The sequence below is a fragment of the Bombus terrestris genome, chromosome 9 (assembly GCF_910591885.1).
Source record: "Bombus terrestris chromosome 9, iyBomTerr1.2, whole genome shotgun sequence".
Classification (NCBI taxonomy): Eukaryota; Metazoa; Arthropoda; class Insecta; order Hymenoptera; family Apidae; genus Bombus; species Bombus terrestris.
Genome location: NC_063277.1, coordinates 192,116 through 210,368, shown reverse-complemented (window position 1 = coordinate 210,368; position 18,253 = coordinate 192,116). Strand labels below are relative to the sequence as shown.

At 31.0% G+C, this 18,253-nt stretch overlaps 2 protein-coding genes across 12 annotated transcripts in view; one reads left to right on the top strand and one right to left on the bottom strand.

Annotated features, from left to right (window-relative positions):
- The window catches only part of LOC100648983 (regulator of G-protein signaling 9), a 53,593-nt gene extending 52,318 nt beyond the window's left edge, over positions 1-1,275 (bottom strand). For 3 of the 9 annotated variants that reach the window (XM_048408392.1, XM_048408393.1, XM_048408394.1), the window contains exon 1: positions 212-934. The gene's annotated coding sequence lies outside the window, so the exon portion shown is untranslated. The other 6 variants (XM_048408388.1, XM_048408386.1, XM_048408387.1 and 3 more) reach the window with 6 other exon arrangements.
- Positions 1,276-1,346: 71 nt separating this feature from the next.
- Positions 1,347-18,253, top strand: part of LOC100649179 (EH domain-binding protein 1) — a 48,456-nt gene continuing 31,549 nt past the window's right edge. Inside the window, exons 1-2 of one of the 3 annotated variants that reach the window (XM_048408384.1) lie at positions 1,347-2,608; positions 16,283-16,533. In XM_048408384.1, the coding sequence (XP_048264341.1) occupies positions 16,382-16,533 (152 nt within the window). In that variant the 5' untranslated portion in view covers positions 1,347-2,608; positions 16,283-16,381. Of the gene's footprint in view, positions 2,609-6,430; positions 7,341-16,282; positions 16,534-18,253 lie in introns of those variants that run through there. The other 2 variants (XM_048408385.1, XM_003397443.4) reach the window with 2 other exon arrangements.

Below are 18,253 nucleotides of genomic sequence, written 5' to 3'. Positions count from 1 at the left end.
GTAATGATTGCGACATCCTTGACACAGACATGTAATACGCGTGGAAACTTACGGAATTCTTATCGACAAGGACGAATGTAATATTGACAGTGTTGAAAGGGGAAGAAAGAAAAACAAAAGTTTTGACAAGTATCGAGTTTGGTTAAAGGTTGATCATTAAGATTGATTTAAGTCAAAAATCTATTGACACAATGATAATTAAAGTACTCACTCGACGAGTCAGGGCAGTGTAGCTTCATATACGCGTCTCGTAGTGTATATCAGGCCATCGGAGCAGGGCCGAGTTCGCGGCCTTTCTTCCGCAGCTTCGAATCTAAAGCCACCGTCCGCACTGTGTCGAGATAGCACCCGCGCGCGCACACCCGCGCTAGACCATTCTCAACACCAGCACTAGCACCACCAGCAGTACCAACGCTAGCACCAGTACCAACCACGACACTGATGCCGCTAACGCTTCTACGCCAAGCATATTTTCAACGGGACCGTCGACGACACCGACGCGACGCCGCGACGGCGGTCACTGTCGGCCAGACGAATATCAGGAGATATTCGCGGTTACAAAGTGGGGGGAGGGGGGAGGGACTGATACAGAGGGAAATAGGCTATGTAGTAGGGAAAAAAAGAAGAAAAGGAAATGACGACTGTCGTGAAACTGGTCAGCGGTCGAAAAACGATTTGCCACCCTCTACGTTTCTTCCTATTATATATCTGTGTATACGAGCGCGCGCGCGTTGTGTGTGTGTATGTGTATCTACAAAGCTCTTACGCGTGATAAGCACATACATACACACACGTATACACTGTATGTACGCACACACGCAGCACGCACACACGTTTTTCTACAGCTGCATACAAATCGCCTACATTTCTCGAGATATAACACGTTATTGTGCACATAAACGCACGCGCGCGCGCTCACACACACACACACACTCACTCACTCACTCACTCACCCTGCTCACCACGGACTGATTTTCCAAATGATTTGTCACATCACGTTTCACTACATATTATGATGTATCATTGTCAGCTAACGATACAGAACATCGCTTATTAATCACGCTGATCTATTAGCAACAATATCGTATTCAAATCTCGATGTCAATTTTGTAGAGGTCGAACCCCGCAAACATGTCGTCGTCGTCACTCTACAACTCCGCTCATCGTCAGTTTGGCTTCGGATATTCTCGTACTTATTCGTCGAGCGTTGTCGCGCACTTTCGGCCAAGGATCGGTTACTCGGCACCTTTTCAGAGCTTTCAGCTTCCGCAGCCTCTTCGTCTGCTAGATCCGTCACTCGTTCAGCGAACAAGAAGTCCGCGCGCCCGAGTTATTCCGAACTTTATCGATGATGAGCACATATACAGAGAATCCTAGTTTATATATGTATATACACATACTCATGTTATTATATAATATGTAAGTACGTTGAACAGTACAGAGGTCGCCTGTGTTCCAACTTCCAAGCAGTATCATTTGTATCCACTGATTGTTCCAACAAAAGTGTATTTCACGTTTCCTAATATTATTCTTCTTATCAAGAATGATTGCCAAATGTTTTAAGATAAAACTGTGCTATCTAAGTCAAGAATCAGATATTGAGCATGTTGTGTAAAATAAAAGACAGGGATTTAAATAATTTAAGTAAAATGACAAGTCGGAAAACGAAAGCTTTCCTTTATCCATACGTTTCAATCATAATAATAATTATATGTAAAAGTTAAGTTATATTATATTATGTCGAAAAATAATATTAGTAGAATTTAATGTGCAATTATATTATTATCATGATACATGATCTGTTGTCATATTTAAGATAATTAGTATTTAAAAAATCAATTACTGTATTAGTATATAAGATAACGAAGATGATTTTAAGAAACCTAAAACACTAAATAAAGAAAATAATAAAAACAGATAATGTAAGTGCAGGAATAAAATATATGGAACATTTCGAAATATTACGGAAGTCAAAGTATAGCAAACATTTTAATTAAAATCTATTCAATAACTGCAGTGAATGAAGTAAGGTTTTGAAAAGGAAATTTATAGATACACGTCGGTGTTTATTGCAGTTAAACTGAAAACTCCAGAGAACTGGAAAGAGATAATATACTCATAAAAAGTAGCACATTAATATAACAGAAAGTATCCTATTAGTAAATAACGGTTGCATTTGAAATATAAAAATCACTAGTACTATATAATGTCATTTTTTATGATATTTTATGATTCATATGCATTGTTTATTGCAATTTCACGCAATTAATTATATACCTACCTAGCAAGTTTTTCGGGGATGAAAGAATATTTTCATATTTTATTGCTCTTGGGGCGGGGGGTGATAGGTCTGAATCCGCCATTGAATTTACTGCAAATATTTATTTGAAAAAAAACAAAGAAAATTAAAGGTAAAGGAATAAATAACATACCAATATATACAATTTTTTTTTTGAAAGCAAAATTGAAGATAGGGTTAACAATAAATAATTTGATCTCGATGCACCAATGGCGTCATGGAGGCTAGGAAACTATAACAAAACATTTTGCACATGTGCAGAAATATTCTGAAGCAGTGATGTACAGATTACTTCTAATTACTTTCTGTGTAAGTACATAGTTGTATTAATATCGACTCTCTTCTTCTTCCATGGTAGTCCCTATTTATGCAATTTAATATTTTCATGAAAATAAAAGTTTTATAAAAGACGACTATCTTTTTTTATAGATTTATTTATTTATATATCTAATTCTCAATGTTTTTCAATCATCATCAAACAATCGTCCCACATTTGATGTAACATTTTAGATTGCATAATATTTATTGATGTGATCATATTCAAGTTAATGGTCAATATAATACATCACTGTAAATATTTCATTGAAAATAATTTAGAACGTTATATAAACATTTCTATTGTTTGTATAGTAATTATTTCTAATTTTTATTTTTTGCATTCATTTATAAAAGCTCATGTTTAAATATTTATACTTAATATTGTAGTGAAAAAGAATAGTTTCGAAGTAGGTGAGCGATTTTAAATAACTTAAAAGAATAGTAAATAATGAATAATGATAGCTCTATGTCTGAAACCTCTGCATTACGTTATATTACTCTCATATGCTACTGTTCGAGTTTGTAAGTACGTTCTGCAGACTTATTGATCAACGATCAGTATATATTATGTACCGAAGTTTTCCAACCACCATAAATGGTCTGTGTCTTGATGGTTTATCTTTCGTTTCTTAACCAAACGATATAATCGAATGCTTTCTAGCATTATATAATTTTAAGCTTAATTAATAAATGAATTTTTAAATATATTCTACATTCGACTTAGTTTGTCGATTTATCAATGTTATTGATCAGTAACTATAAGTAATCGGTCTAAATATATTTAGCAATGAAAAATTCATACAGTTACTTACTAGTTCATTCATATCGGTCTGTTGTGTCTGCCTTGTTCGTCATAACTACTTTAAATTTTATAATAGTTTATTGCTTAGTTAAAATAAAATGTATTCATTATTCCTTTTACAATTATTATTATTTATTTGTATAAACATTGATATATAGTGCATCACATAATATTTTCGTAATGCTTAACAACTAACGACATTGTCGTGATTATACGGTAACAATGAATATAGTCATTTTATTTGTATTGCACAAAGTATACACATTTCACAATAAGGAAGCAGTAAAGCTGGTTGGTTGATGTATACATATTTAAGGTAACGCTTGATCAACTAATAAATGCTATAAGAAAAATAATGATAAAATGGAAAATAAAAGCATTATATATTCTACTTTTAGTATAGAATCAATTTCTTTCTCAAAGCTTTTGTTTCAAGTTAAATGTTGCAATGTAACAAATTTAACAGGTTTCATAGTATAACAAATTTTCTAGTATAGAAACTAAGAAATTATGTATAAACAATCTGAGCTATTAATTTTATATTCAATAACTCAATAAACATATTATTTTCTCTTTTTCTGTATAGTTTTCCTTAAGTAACATTAAATAATACTAATATTAGTTTTATTAGTTATTGAAATATTTTATATCAATTGTAATAATTTTCCTTCAAAAACTAAAAAATGTTATGAAACAAGCTGGTAAAATTTCACTCATAAGTAGAAACTGTGCAACTGAAAAATCCTACTCGACATCTTTTATGACTACCAGAATGCTTCCAATTTTGACCAATACATAACTATTTTCAAAATTGCAAACATGAATTACAAAGCGAGCATAAAAACCACATTAACAGTTTGACTCTGATCATTAGTATGTTATTCACTACTGTGAATGTTTTTACCCAGAATGTATTTAGGCTAGAACAGAATTAGCTTTAGGCTAGTCGTAATATCCAATGAAATAAAGTATTAAAAGTAGTTAAAAAACTTTCCTTTGGCCTCTAGCTTTTTTAAATGGTAATGGTTAGTTTTAAATAATCAATATTTCTGTTCGCAATTACAAGAATCTTGGTTTGCATTTTGCTTTCTTCATTATTACAAACACAGTAATTAAGTTAATAAAACATTTTGAGTTGACCTTCCGATTATTCTAATATTCTGCTTACTTTGCAAAAATTGAACATTCTTCAGACAAATCAGTGCTTTTTCATGATTATAAATTAAAGTAGTTTTATGTTATGCCAATCATTCCTGAGAATTATAAGTAAATGCAAGGCTTTAAATCTTATTAAGAATATTCAATTTTTTTGTTAATATATGAATATGTACACGTACAATAGACTCGCATCTTTTTCTATTTTTTAATTCAATTACTATCAATTCTATCACTAAACATTTTAAAAATTACCTTTTATTTATTCTATCATTATTAAAATTCTTAATATATACAATATTCAAATCAAATATAGTATTACTAAAAACAGGACCAATGTACAGTCTTTCTCACAGAAATGGTTTCCCATCATTGAAAAGTCATGGTAAATAGACTTTCACTTCAGAAGCTATACTCCTCTACATTGACTTCAACTTTGTACTGTTCAGATGTCATTTCATATTTTCTTAGCGTACTTATCTGAATTTTACACCAGTATTAGTACAAACATCTTTTACGGAGTAAAGATAATCATGTAAATTATATATGTATATAAACAGTCATTTATTTATTTAGGAAACTCTGTGGCCATGGAAGATCCTAATGTCCCATTGTATATATATATATATATATATATATATATATATATATATATATATATATATATATAATTAAGAAAATATTATACTTTTATATATGTACTAAATTTAAAAAATTTATCAAAAATAATTTAAAACTGCATATCAGAAATCTTTATTTATTTAGCTTTATTTATTTCTTTTATGTTACTTAATCCTGATATATGAAAATGTCAATAATTTTAAAGATATAAAATATATTAAAATTGTCTTTTCAACTTGATCCATTATGAAACATAAATATTCAGCATTTGTATGTATATGTATAATATGTTTATAACATACAGAAGAATCTTTTCAATGATTCAAACTATCATATATTGAGAGATTCATGAAAGGTTAAAAAGCTTAAGTAATTTAAGATATCAACAAGTATATAAATATTAATATTCTTTCTCCGTGATCTTAATATAGCATAGTGATCTATATATTATGATTTAATTATTATTTAATTATGACTATTCTTCAAATTATTATCTCATTCGTTTCTAACGATGTACACAGAGCAACAAATCTTTGTCTATGCATATCTGTAGTTCAAGATATAGAAATGGCTTTGCTTTCCTTTTATTGAGGCTCATGCACACATATCAGTAACAATACATATCACCATACAACAGTCACAATAAGTAAAAAATTCTCTTATATATTTGTAATATCCAATAATATTGCATTCAGGAGATAAATTTCAATACCTGTTACTGCAAAGTTACTCATTAGGTAAGTAATGTTTGTACATTACATGTTGTGTAATGATATACACAGAAAAATGAACTGATTTATATGATAATAATTCATATATTATTGTTGTCGATTGGAAGGAGATTTCAAAATTATAACAGTTACAAAACTATTGTAAACATAATAAATGCGGACAAAAATGTAATATAGATATTACCATACTAATATTGTAAGTTTTTCATAACTAATATAAATTGTTCATCTGTCTATTAGAAAAATATTAAAATATTAATATGGTTGCTATCATAATATAGAACCTATCTCATATCTATATTGCATATATGGTAAATATACATTTAACAGTTCAAAAGTAATGATTAAAATTAATATTTAGTTTCAGAAAATAAAGTAAAATCTTACATACAGTATTTTTGGAAGTAATTTCGTAAGTAGTATTATTTTCACCTATATGTAGGTATTAGAAATTAATCAGCTTTTTATATATGATTTCTTAACAGTATTATATTAAAAAGATTAAAAAGAATCCATGTATACTGAGCTGAGAAAGTTTATCTTAGATAAGAAAAATATATATAGTTTCCTAGAAAAATTGTAACACGTTCAAATACACTTTACATTATATATAATATCATATTATATATTTATGAGAAAATATAAAGCAAAGCATGTTGGGCATAATTCAAATGTCAGTAATCGTATGTACTTAACCTATATTAAAAGATAGGTTTAAAACTAACTGTAATATGTACATATGTTACGTAGCATTTATAAAAAAAGAAAGAAACAAGCTTCTTGATTAAAGAACGAAAAAAAGATAATGAAAAATGAATTATTAAAAAGTTTAAAAAGAAGGGAAAGTAAAACAGGCGGAACTTAGAATGTACGAGGAAGATAGCCAACAAAACAAGAAGAAAAGAAAGAGAGAGCAAGGGGTGGTGGCGTGAAATTAAACGCATGCTACTTCGGCTACTCGTTGCGTTTCAGTCACTGGATTGCAGGCACAGTGTGAATGCTGTTTCGAAGTGCCTTCGACCGGTCTTAACTAGTGTTAATCAATGCTTTCCATATGAAAGTGAAGATATATAAACAAAACTCCTAAAATATTGCTAGTTCGCTTTTGGTTTGAAAAATTTATTTAGTTAAAATTTTCTTTGTTTCTTTGGGATATATATTTATTGTACTTTATACATTAAGGTTAGAAAAATTATTGGATAAGTTAATGTATCAGAGTGTACACAAAAAACAGTAAATAGATAGAATAGGATCATTTATCGAAATGAAGTGAATTAAGACAAGTGAATTAAGAAAACATGATGTCATTTTTTGTTCGTTGAAGAATTCAGATTGCAGTCTTAGAGTGCCGACATTGCCAACAGAAGGATTGAAGCTGGTGGCAAGCAGAAACAGGTCATACGAATGACGTAAGGTAACGGATTTCCGTATGGATAAATAATTTGTAGAAAAGAACAAATGAGGCGACTGAAAAAAAGATAAAGAAAGCTCGTAGCACGGGTAAAGTGATGTTTACATATATACTGCTGCACACATGTTATCGCTCATATTCTGAGATTTATTTTGTTTAACACTACAAAATGATAATACTTTAGTCTTTGTATTTATTTGAAAATTATTTCTTTTTATCGCATTTAATTGATGTACTTTTAAGTACAATTTACATGATTCCCAGTAAATGCACATGCGCATATATATATTTTTTTCATGTTTTTAGATACTCTTAAAATATTTAAAAATCGTATAAGTATATACAACTATTACAGATTATATGAAATAATGCTCTAAAGATGCTAACTTTTTATTTAACTTTATATCTAAATAAAGTATAGTATCCGGACTGTGAAATTTTAGTTCTGAATGTGTCTTTCGGGCCTATTCTAGATCGCTAAAGTCGAAAATGAGGGTTATTTTTGACAGAACAGAACAGTTTTGAAAATTCGGCTTTATGCACATTTGGCTAACAAAGGTCTTAAATTTTGACTGTAGAAATCAGCGTAAGTTCGCGATCATATAGAGCGGTAAGCAGTAAGCAGCAAAACACGTGATGGATAGCACAGTCAATGCCAATGTTCCAAATGTTCTCTCTGTATGATTTTTGTACGATCACTGTAAGCCGCCTCACGGCGCGGCGGCTGGAACATAAAATATAATCCAAATCTAATCCGATACTCACGATTCAATATATACCGAGTAAGCCATACAATAGTTTAAGAGTGCCAAGTTTTAAAGAAGGCACCATCAAAATTCACAAGGATGTCATACATCAATGGGTTGATGGAAATTTTTTAGGCCTTATTTTCGTGAACAACGACTCCCTTTTTGGGCTTCAACGAAAATTCCTAAACGGTGTCACTCTAGCCGAATATTTTGCAATCCAAATACTACACGAGAGTCTCAAATTTGTTTGATTTAGTAACTTATAAATTAAAATATGATCTGTTTTTATGTATTATCTGCAAACATTATAACCGTTATAAGACAAATTTTAAAAGTTATAGTATACAAGTTATAGTATAAAAGTTAATGTCTTTAATTAATAAATTTTGGTTACGAATAACTGTTATGAATGATCTTTTTGATTACCGATAATTATTTATAATAATATTATATTATACCGATAATTATCAATGATGGGAATTTTATTTTGATTACCGATAAACATTTTCGATGGCAAAAAATTTGTTTGTTTATATTTAGTTATTGTAAATTGTTATTAACATTACTGACAGTTATGATAGTTAGTTATTCATTGACAACATACAAAAATTAATTATAAAACATATTTTTTTAAGCAAAAAGGAACGGTATGAAAATATATGAAACGAAGAACAGAATAAAAGATATTGATGTATAGGTAAAGAAAGTAAGCGCGAGGAGGATCGTAGCGTGATTTTATATTTTCGGATCGGTGGACAAAAAAAAGTTTGTGCAAAAACGACCTTGACCATGAAATTGAAGGTCAAATTTTTTGTTTATTGCAGTGTATTCTGTTCATCAGGAGGAGCAAAAGTCTCAACGGAACCATGGTGTCGCAAATGATCCCTTCTCTTGGAAAAATTATTAGTTTTAATAATCCTTAAATTGGCTTTATTGACAATGTGTTTACGTCTTGCAGTTAGATGCAAGAAAAATGGCAGCTATTAATACAGGTTACATACTCCAAATCTATCGTTGTATATTGCATATCTTCCTTACTTTGTCCTTTTTTTTTACTTCGCTTTTTCCTTTCTTTTTTTTTCTGGCTATTCAAACAATCCCGAACTCGCACATTTTGTGTCGGTCAAATTTCTCCTCAAAATTACACATAATTTTTCACTTCAGATAATAAAAATCACGTTCAATTCGATGTTTTATTTGTGCAATTGATGTTGAACTATAAGCAACGTAAAAGTATTGCGTATGGTTTTTCGCAAGCCCAAATCCTGACATTTATTGATTGCGAATACTACTGCATTCACAAGCACGGTCCAAAAAGCATAGTTGCAACTTACGTAGCATCCAATGGCCAATGTTTCGTCGAGTGACATAGCTATTTGCCTTTATAAAATTGTGATTTTTCTCGTATTCGTCGATGATTGTTCAACGATCTATTTTATGTAAGCTGATTAGTAAATATGCATAAGCAACGGCGATAATTAACCTGTTCTTGTTTATAAATTGTTAACTTAATTGCTGAAAATCTTATTGTCGCGGAACATTTTCTACCTGTAAAGGTCTTCCATCGTTCCTGTATTCTGATATATCACGCTATTCTCTTATTAGACGTAAATGTAAATGCAAATACAAATGTAAACATAAACATATAAATGTAAATATATTTTCAGTAAAGCCAGTTTAGTGAAATGATTAAAACTTTAACATTTTTTCCGGAAGATGGGGTCATTTGCAACCCACGGTTTCTTTGATACTTTTCTTCCCCGTGATGAGTAGAATATGTTACAATAACAAAAACTTGACCTTAAATTTCAAGATTTTACAAATCTTCATCTATCTGAAAGTGGAGAATCAAGCTACGATCCTCTTTACACTTACATTCTTTACACTCTGTACAATATTAATACAAATGTTAACAAAATACTATAAAAATAAATAAATAATAAATAAATAATGTACTACAATATCTTTTATCCTATTCTTTTTTTTTACATTGTATATTTTCATACCGTTTTCTTGTTCGATAAAATATATAGGTCTTATAATTGAATCTTTTTATGTGTTGTTAATGAATAATAATTATCAGTAATGTTAATAACAAGTGACAATAGTTGTATGTAACGAAAAGAAATCTTGTCGCTGATATTGGTTTGCGTTAATCAAAGAAATTTTTCGCAATTTAAATGACTTCTTTGAGATTTATTAATAATTGTTGATTCTACTTAAATAAAAATTAATTTTTATTCAATGATCTTATCCAAAAAATGTTTAAAATAATTATTACATTGGGTCTCTGATTATGCGCAATATATAATTATAAATAATATTATTAATTAATAGTTAGTAATATTGTTGTTATCAATGACGTATTTGCTTCTAAACAGCAACAAAAATATATAATTCTTTTGTAACTTTAAATATATTATCTGTTGATTATCATATTGATTATTAAGTTAAGTTACTATGCAAAAATATTTGTTAAGCCTTCTTAGTGTGCACTCAGGCTATCAATATATATTGTTAATAATTCAAGGTTCGTAACTAAAAGGATCAACAAAGACTAATGTGATCGTGATGCTGATAGCTGAAAGCTATTCAAAGCCGAAATATAGAAATTAAATAAATAATAAAAAAAAAATAACTAAAATCAATACAATATTGTCAATATTTATTGACAAATTGCATATTCGTTGACATCCTTGAAATATTGATAATATGATTAATTATCTGAGAACACCTTTAGTAGGAGCTTTCTTTGTGTCCGTCTTTGTTCATGTGTCTGTGTGCTAATAAGCCTTAATAAATTTATCTGATTAATTGATTTTATTCAGTCAAATTTATTTCTTATGTATATTTTCTGTAAAAGAACACAGCATGTTTATATATTTTGTATATCTTTGTGGATAATATTTGTTTTACGAATTTTAAATTGTACTCTGATTTCCTTGTACACAGTAGGTATACACTCAGAATGTAATTGTGTCAAGTATTTTTATCATACTATATTAAATGTTCTACAAACTTGTTATGTTAATTTTGTTGTATTGAATTTTATATTCCTATGATAAACGATATTCCGAAATTATAAATTATAAATGTATGTAATAAATTATATTATCGATCGCAACTATCTAAAACATAAATTATAGAATACAATCGATTTAAATTTCCTTTTTATAATGAAAGCTTTACTATATCGTAGTACATTTATTTTTGTATTAACGTTAAATTATAATATATAAGTTTATTTCAAATGTTATATTACACTTTGTCATATTCATCATATCAGATAATGTTTAAAAAGTATAAATATTATTCTTGTTATAAATTTTTAAATAAGTACGACTAGCTAAAGCTGTGTCGTTGGTACTTTATAGCTTAGTAGTGTGTTTATACAAGAAGGTTAACAATCTATGCTTTTCTATTTTATATTTTAGATCGATAGTTATTAATGTTAAGTATAGTTCAATAATATTCGTTACTGTGAATTAAGTAAGTATGTCATGAAGCATGCTTATAAATTTTACAGCGCAATAGTGAAAGGGAACATAATGGAAACTCGGACTTGACCTAAACGTGGCGAAGGGGGGGGGGGTATATCCGTTTAGGTGACTAGTAATGTTTGGCTAAAATTGAAGCGTTTATGTATACACATTCAAAACGGGTATAACTAACATCTAAGAATGCGTATTATATACATACTATATATGGATAATACGAGGTTATTTTATATTTCCCTGTTCAACAATAATATTCGATAATATAACATAACACAATATAAGCGAGGATAATAGTGAAATTGAATTTTATTAACTCGAGCGACTTTAATAGCTCGGTAGCGACAGAAACTTTAGGCCAACTTATTAACATTTATTTTAATATTACTGTTACTCTACTATTTCTGTACCACATATAGGGAAAATAGAAGTCTGCCTGGATACGCGCAGGGCAAAGTTCGACAGGAGTCACTTAATTATGTAAAAAAAGTAGTATCGTTAAGTTCAATCATTAACGCTCTTATTTTTTGTGAATTGTGGACATCGTGAAATGTCTAAAGAAGTTGGTCTGCCATCTTACCGGTGGAACAAAACTTGAGCAAGTATGACAAAAAAGAGAAGTATTGTTTGACTTAAATCATTAACGTTTATAGTATAGTATAGGTTTATAGTATAGGTAGATGTAAGAAAAACATAGTCTGTCAGTCTTCCAATGGAACAGGACAAATGCTGTCTGTCAGAAGTAGAGTGATCTATCCGAACAGACGAATGCATGGACGCGCGGCGAACCCGAGCTCTACTCATCGATAAGGCTGGTGCATGATTGTAAAAGATGGCCATCTTTGGAATATTAGTAAATATTAAGGGAGTAATAAACATCATATTCTTTAGAATTCACTTTTTTACGCATTCGATATCCAAATCCTCCTTATCCATGAATATCGTGGCAAAATAATACAGAAATATTCAGTACATATCAAAGATAATCGTACATGCATAAACACAACCGTACATACAAAATACGTTTTTCCAATATCTTATGAAGTAAATTTCATATACAAGTTAATATGCATGACAAAAAATTAGATTATTTGGCTAAGAGTGCATTCGCCCCTTTAAATTTCGAATGGCAGCATTTATCCCGCTAGAAGACTAGCAAACTACATTTTTCTTACATTTTATACTGTAACCAATAGGTGTGAATTCAAATTTCATTTGTACTTCGTTTTTTTTGACATGCTGGTTCAAGTGGCAAGCGTATTTTGTTTTGCAGCTAAGAGGGCTGTTCGGCTTTTTTTGAACAATTTATGATATCTATAATACATAAAAGAATTTCAGGTTTGTATAATTTCGGTCAAAGATATCATTACTCTGAAGCGCCTCTCCCGAGCCTTGTCCCACCACTCGCCATGACAGACTCGCCAATGAGAAGAATCTACTACGAAAAACAGCTTTCAAAATTAATGAAATGAGTCCGGCCTTTTTCGAAATGTCTCAAGTATAAAAATACAAATGGCAACACCTTACAAAAATTAATACTTTGAAAAATATAACAAAAAAAAAAAACATACTTGTGTACAGGGTGCATAAAAAGTAAGTATAAAAACTACCGTAGTGTGATTTTACACCTCTGGATCAGTAGAAATTTGTAGAAAAAAGTTCGTGGAAAATTTATCTCGAGCATAATTTTCAAGATCAAATTTTATTTTATTGCATCGTACTCTAAATCTACTATTTGGGGCTCGATACTTTTCGAGATGAATTTTTTGGAACTGTTATTTTTTTGGAACCATGTTGGAGAAACGTAGAACAACTTGGAATTAAAGAAAAAAAAAAAAAAAAAATTAAGTTCATACAAGCGAGTTTCGGTTTGTTGTTAACCCCTTGCTATACCATTTAACTCGAAAGAATCGGGGCCCAAACGTTGTGCCCGAATGGTCAGGAAAAGAGGCGAAGCGACGGAGACAGAATGTTGGAACTTGAAACATGAAATCGTGCGACTGACTGCGTAGATAGCCGCGCCCGTGTTTAGAAAAAAGACATGGTTCGATACAATCATACTTGGCCCGAGATTAAGACTACGAGTGAGACTCGTGATATTCGCGTTTGACATGAAGTTAAACCGCGAGCCCAACTTATGATATTGAGGTTTGGCTCAAAATTCTCATCACGACTCAGACTCGTAAAAGTATGGCAAGGGGTTAAGTCAGTAAGAAATACTCAGAGCAAACCTTATTCGAATTCTGAGAAGTTCCTTGTAAAACTCAATCCTTTGTCGAAAAAAATATCTGCACCCGCAAAAATATTGCATCCGCGTTAGCATATCGCTATTTATATTAGTGTTTTTAAATAGCTGCCGACCGTTATTGCTATTTATGCGCTTAGAGTAGTGCTGTCCAGAATGACAGCGTAGGTTGCAACGAGTAGGGATATGTCTGCTGTATTGCCCGCTAAGGAACTATGGAAGGGAAAAATTCGTTATTTCAACGACAGGCCATTGTTTTAGCATTAATGTATCGGGCAGAGATGTCGTGGCTTCCTGGAACACAGGCACACGGCTGGATGAACTCGACCGCGTACAGGAAGCGAGGTGCGTGGAAGCACTCACAGCAGCAGGAAGCACCCAAAACTAAACTATGTTTGCGCAGGCCTAGCTCGAACGTTGATTTGCTATTGACGATGATCGCCGATTATCACTAGCTATAACTGCCGGAGGACCGGTTTGAAACAAAGGATCGTTGTCAGTCGCAAGAAAAGAGTTAGAGTCCGAAAAAATTCACCGTTGCTGTTTGAGATCGTTCTGCGATCAGAATACCATCAATACTGCCGCTGCCTAAAATCGTTCATTCATCAGCATTCATTCGCAACTAGGTTTTATTCGAAATATAAATCAAATCAATCATCTGTACGTATTCATCTTTTTGTAACATCAAGTTTCATTTAATATCATGGGTTGTAAGTTTAGCAAAATGTTCTTGTTGAATAACAAGGTTGCTATTCAAATTTGATAAAATCCTCGCACAGATCTCCGGACCCTTTTCGGGACAGAAGACTCCAATCTATATAGTCCACTACGTAAACTAAATATCTTGAATGAATATTTTTAAGCATAGGGTTAACAGATTGGAGCAAATGTGTGGGAGTATGAAACGTTGTCCACCCATTATATAGTTCATCGACAGTATTTAATTACAAAAAGCTTTCTTCCGAACTGGACACTTTGACGAATGGCGCGGTGAAAATAATAAATAAAATTTATAGTCGAGACTTGAACTCAAAGCTATTCACGACGCTGTGTCACAGTATGGACTCGCAACATCAGCATCTTCTTCTCTATGCGGAAGCGAGGTGGCTATCAAAACGAAAGGTTCTTTCATGTTCTTTCGAACTGAGAGAAGAAGTAAAACAGTTTCGGAGAGAACAAAATTCCGCATTAATAAAAGCTTGCATATTGCATTTCAACGAACTTGATATTTTTCTTCAAGCATTTTGTACAAATATTTTTACACTGAGAAATAAAACGGATGCGTTCAAGAAGAAACTGGCTCCTTGGAATAATCGTGTACAAGAAGAAGATATAGGAGTGTTTTCACCGTTGCGAGATCTTTCGACAGCTGTTAGGCATCAGCCGGAAATTCATATTTGATATAATAATAAGCGAGCATTTAGGACCGTTCAAAATTTTGACTATTATTATCCTGGAAATGAGGATACTCATAAAGGAAGTAATGGATTAGCAAATCTTTCATGGGATATATTTATGCGAGAAAATTTTCTCAGCTTATAAAAACGAAAGAAAGAGACAGAATGGATGTCGATGCAGTATTTTGTTTTTCGGAACAGCACTCGAGTTGCGGTTATCAAATATTCTTGCAAAGAAGCAACAGGAACTTTCGCATTAGTTCCGCTTAAATCAAATATTATTTTCTAAAAATTTCAATCCTATTATGTTCAATTTTAATTTTTAATTCTTTTATTAGTAGCTTTTTTACTGATCGATTTCTAATTATTTCAGGAAATTTTCATTAAATATAATGCTTTGTAATACTTATTTAAATATAATGTTTAAGAACAAATAAACAAAGCACTATTATAAAATTACTGTTATATAAAAGTTATTACAATAAGAAGCTAAAAAATTTTAAATAAAGAATTTAAGATAGAAGTTATTACATATGTTGTACTATAAATAAAGTATTTATTTCTGCTCTGTAATAATTACCCCTGAAACAATTCTCCTATCTTCATCGGTTCGCATATACGAAAAGGTTGAAAAGCACCGATTTATATCACGTTGGCAGTTATGTATCTTTCGTAGACATATATATAAAAAGTGAATTTTTTTGCGATTACTCATCATTTGTATGAATTTTCCTGATAATTATTCGCCATGTATTTATTTTCAACTCATGGCTATTTTCCGTTATTCTTCGGAGTGCGTTTTTCGCAATTCGTGGGCATTTTTATGCGTTTATGACATTATTAAAACAAAATCTTAAACGCAATTATATTATTTTTTATTCTCCTCTTATTTTATCTCACAGAATCACCGATTGAATATTATCATTATATCTACTGTATGAAACATTTTCTTTCAAAGAGCACTACAGTTCATATCTAGAAGTTTCGAATAAGAAACAAGATTGTGGTTTATCAACGCGAAAAAAAGTATTGTTATATTTTCGTTTATGATTCATTACAGAGTTCTCGTGCAAGGGTTCAAGGACAGACTATTGCCATCTCGTCCATATAAGGATAAAAGAAGATTTGATAGATTATAAAGTATAAGCAAAAATTTAAGATGGGCGAAAGGCGAGGTACAAAGGCATTAGAATTTTGGTGTCGGCGAATAACTGAGGGTTATCCTGATGTAAACGTGCAGAATATGACAACTTCTTGGAGAGATGGCCTCGCTTTTTGTGCAATGATTCATCACTTCCGACCTGATCTCATGTAAGTAAAACCATAATTTATTAGCGTGAATGGTACATTCTAAGGGCTTATTAATAGTCCAATATACTACGATACATTTTTACGATATTATAATCATTTAGCCATTTGCGTTTGATAGCGTATAATTTCCATGATTTATTATTTTAATATTTATGATTTTAACCGATATAATAGCACTGTTTAATACACTTTATAATTTATAATTTTTCATAGTACGGTATCGTTTAAAACACAACATTCTGCGACATGCAGATCAGATTTACTTTTATACAATCACATCTCTTTTCATCTTTTTTTTATTAACGGACTGTAGAATCCGTCTTCTCTTGGACCTAATACATATACACGGATTGTTTCTTCCATTTGTCTCATCTAGTTTATATTATAGATTTAACCTTTTTATGTAAGTAAGTAAGTATGGACAATGTTGTGAAATGTTACAATAAGTAATATGTTTATAACAATATTTTGAATACGACGAATTAATTGTAATTTCGATTTTTTCAAAATAAATAATTCTTATTTTCTATTTCTTTTACATCTATTACATCTGATACATAGATATTATAGAAAAGTTAAAGCGATGTAATAAGCAACATAAAGATGTAAAAACTGTCGTGTTTAGTGATTGTTCGAGTTGGCGTAAGCCAGTCTGAATATCGCACGTGTTTCCCACGGTATATGAGCGTGAAACCAGAATTCTGCATAATTAACAAGCCGCTCTCGAACTTCTACACAAATTTAACCATATTTAAACTTTATCATATCGCTTCATAATTTCTGACTTTTTCTAAAACATGCATACAATATATATTTCGGTATTTACTTTTAGTTTGTTCTTTTATTTTCTGAGAAAAATTTGTACTTTACCTTGCCTACCGTGAGCGGTCATTTTGACCGCTCGACAAAATATTTTAGTTATTCTTAAAATAGATGCAATCAGTACAAAGAAAAGACTATCTCAAGGTCAAATGACAAACAAAATCAATAATAACAGATAATAACAGCTGTTACACCCGTAATCTTGTCATAAAACATAATCCATCCCTCGATCAAGATAGCCACCAACTGTCAAGATATATCAACTCAGGCCTATAATAATGAACCGCCTAAGGAACCGCCACAAAATTAGCATTTTTTACAGTCCATTGTTATAAACATTTTAAAAGTCGAGAAGTTGCTTAGGGTTATTGTTCGTTGCGATAAAACAAGCGAAAAGCGGGTTTTTCTCAACTCCACCCTCGAGTAGCCGTTGGTGGAAAACGACCAATATTCATCAATATTTTCGTATAAATATCGCCGTCACAGACCATATTCTTAATTGCTATCGTCCTTTCGACCAGAATACATCTCAGTTTGTTAGTCAATCAGTCGACATCTAAACTTGTTATCTCTAAAACTAAAATAAAAGGAAAAGTAAAGCTTATCAAATTTGACAATAATTTCGTATTCCGTACATGGTATTATTCTGTGATAAATATTTACCTTAGAAATGTTAAGACTTTTAAAAAAAAGTATAAAAAAAAAAATAACGGACATAGAAGAAGACTGCTCAGTGTGCGATGAACAAGAAACTTCAGCAACTGAAAACGGCATGGAAACACATGAAAAGCTATTTACAACCGAATCAGAGTTGAATATTATAAGTAAGCGTTTACGTAAGGGCAAAAAAGAAAGAAATTATCGTTGATAGCAGAGATTGAGATTGGGCCCGATGAAA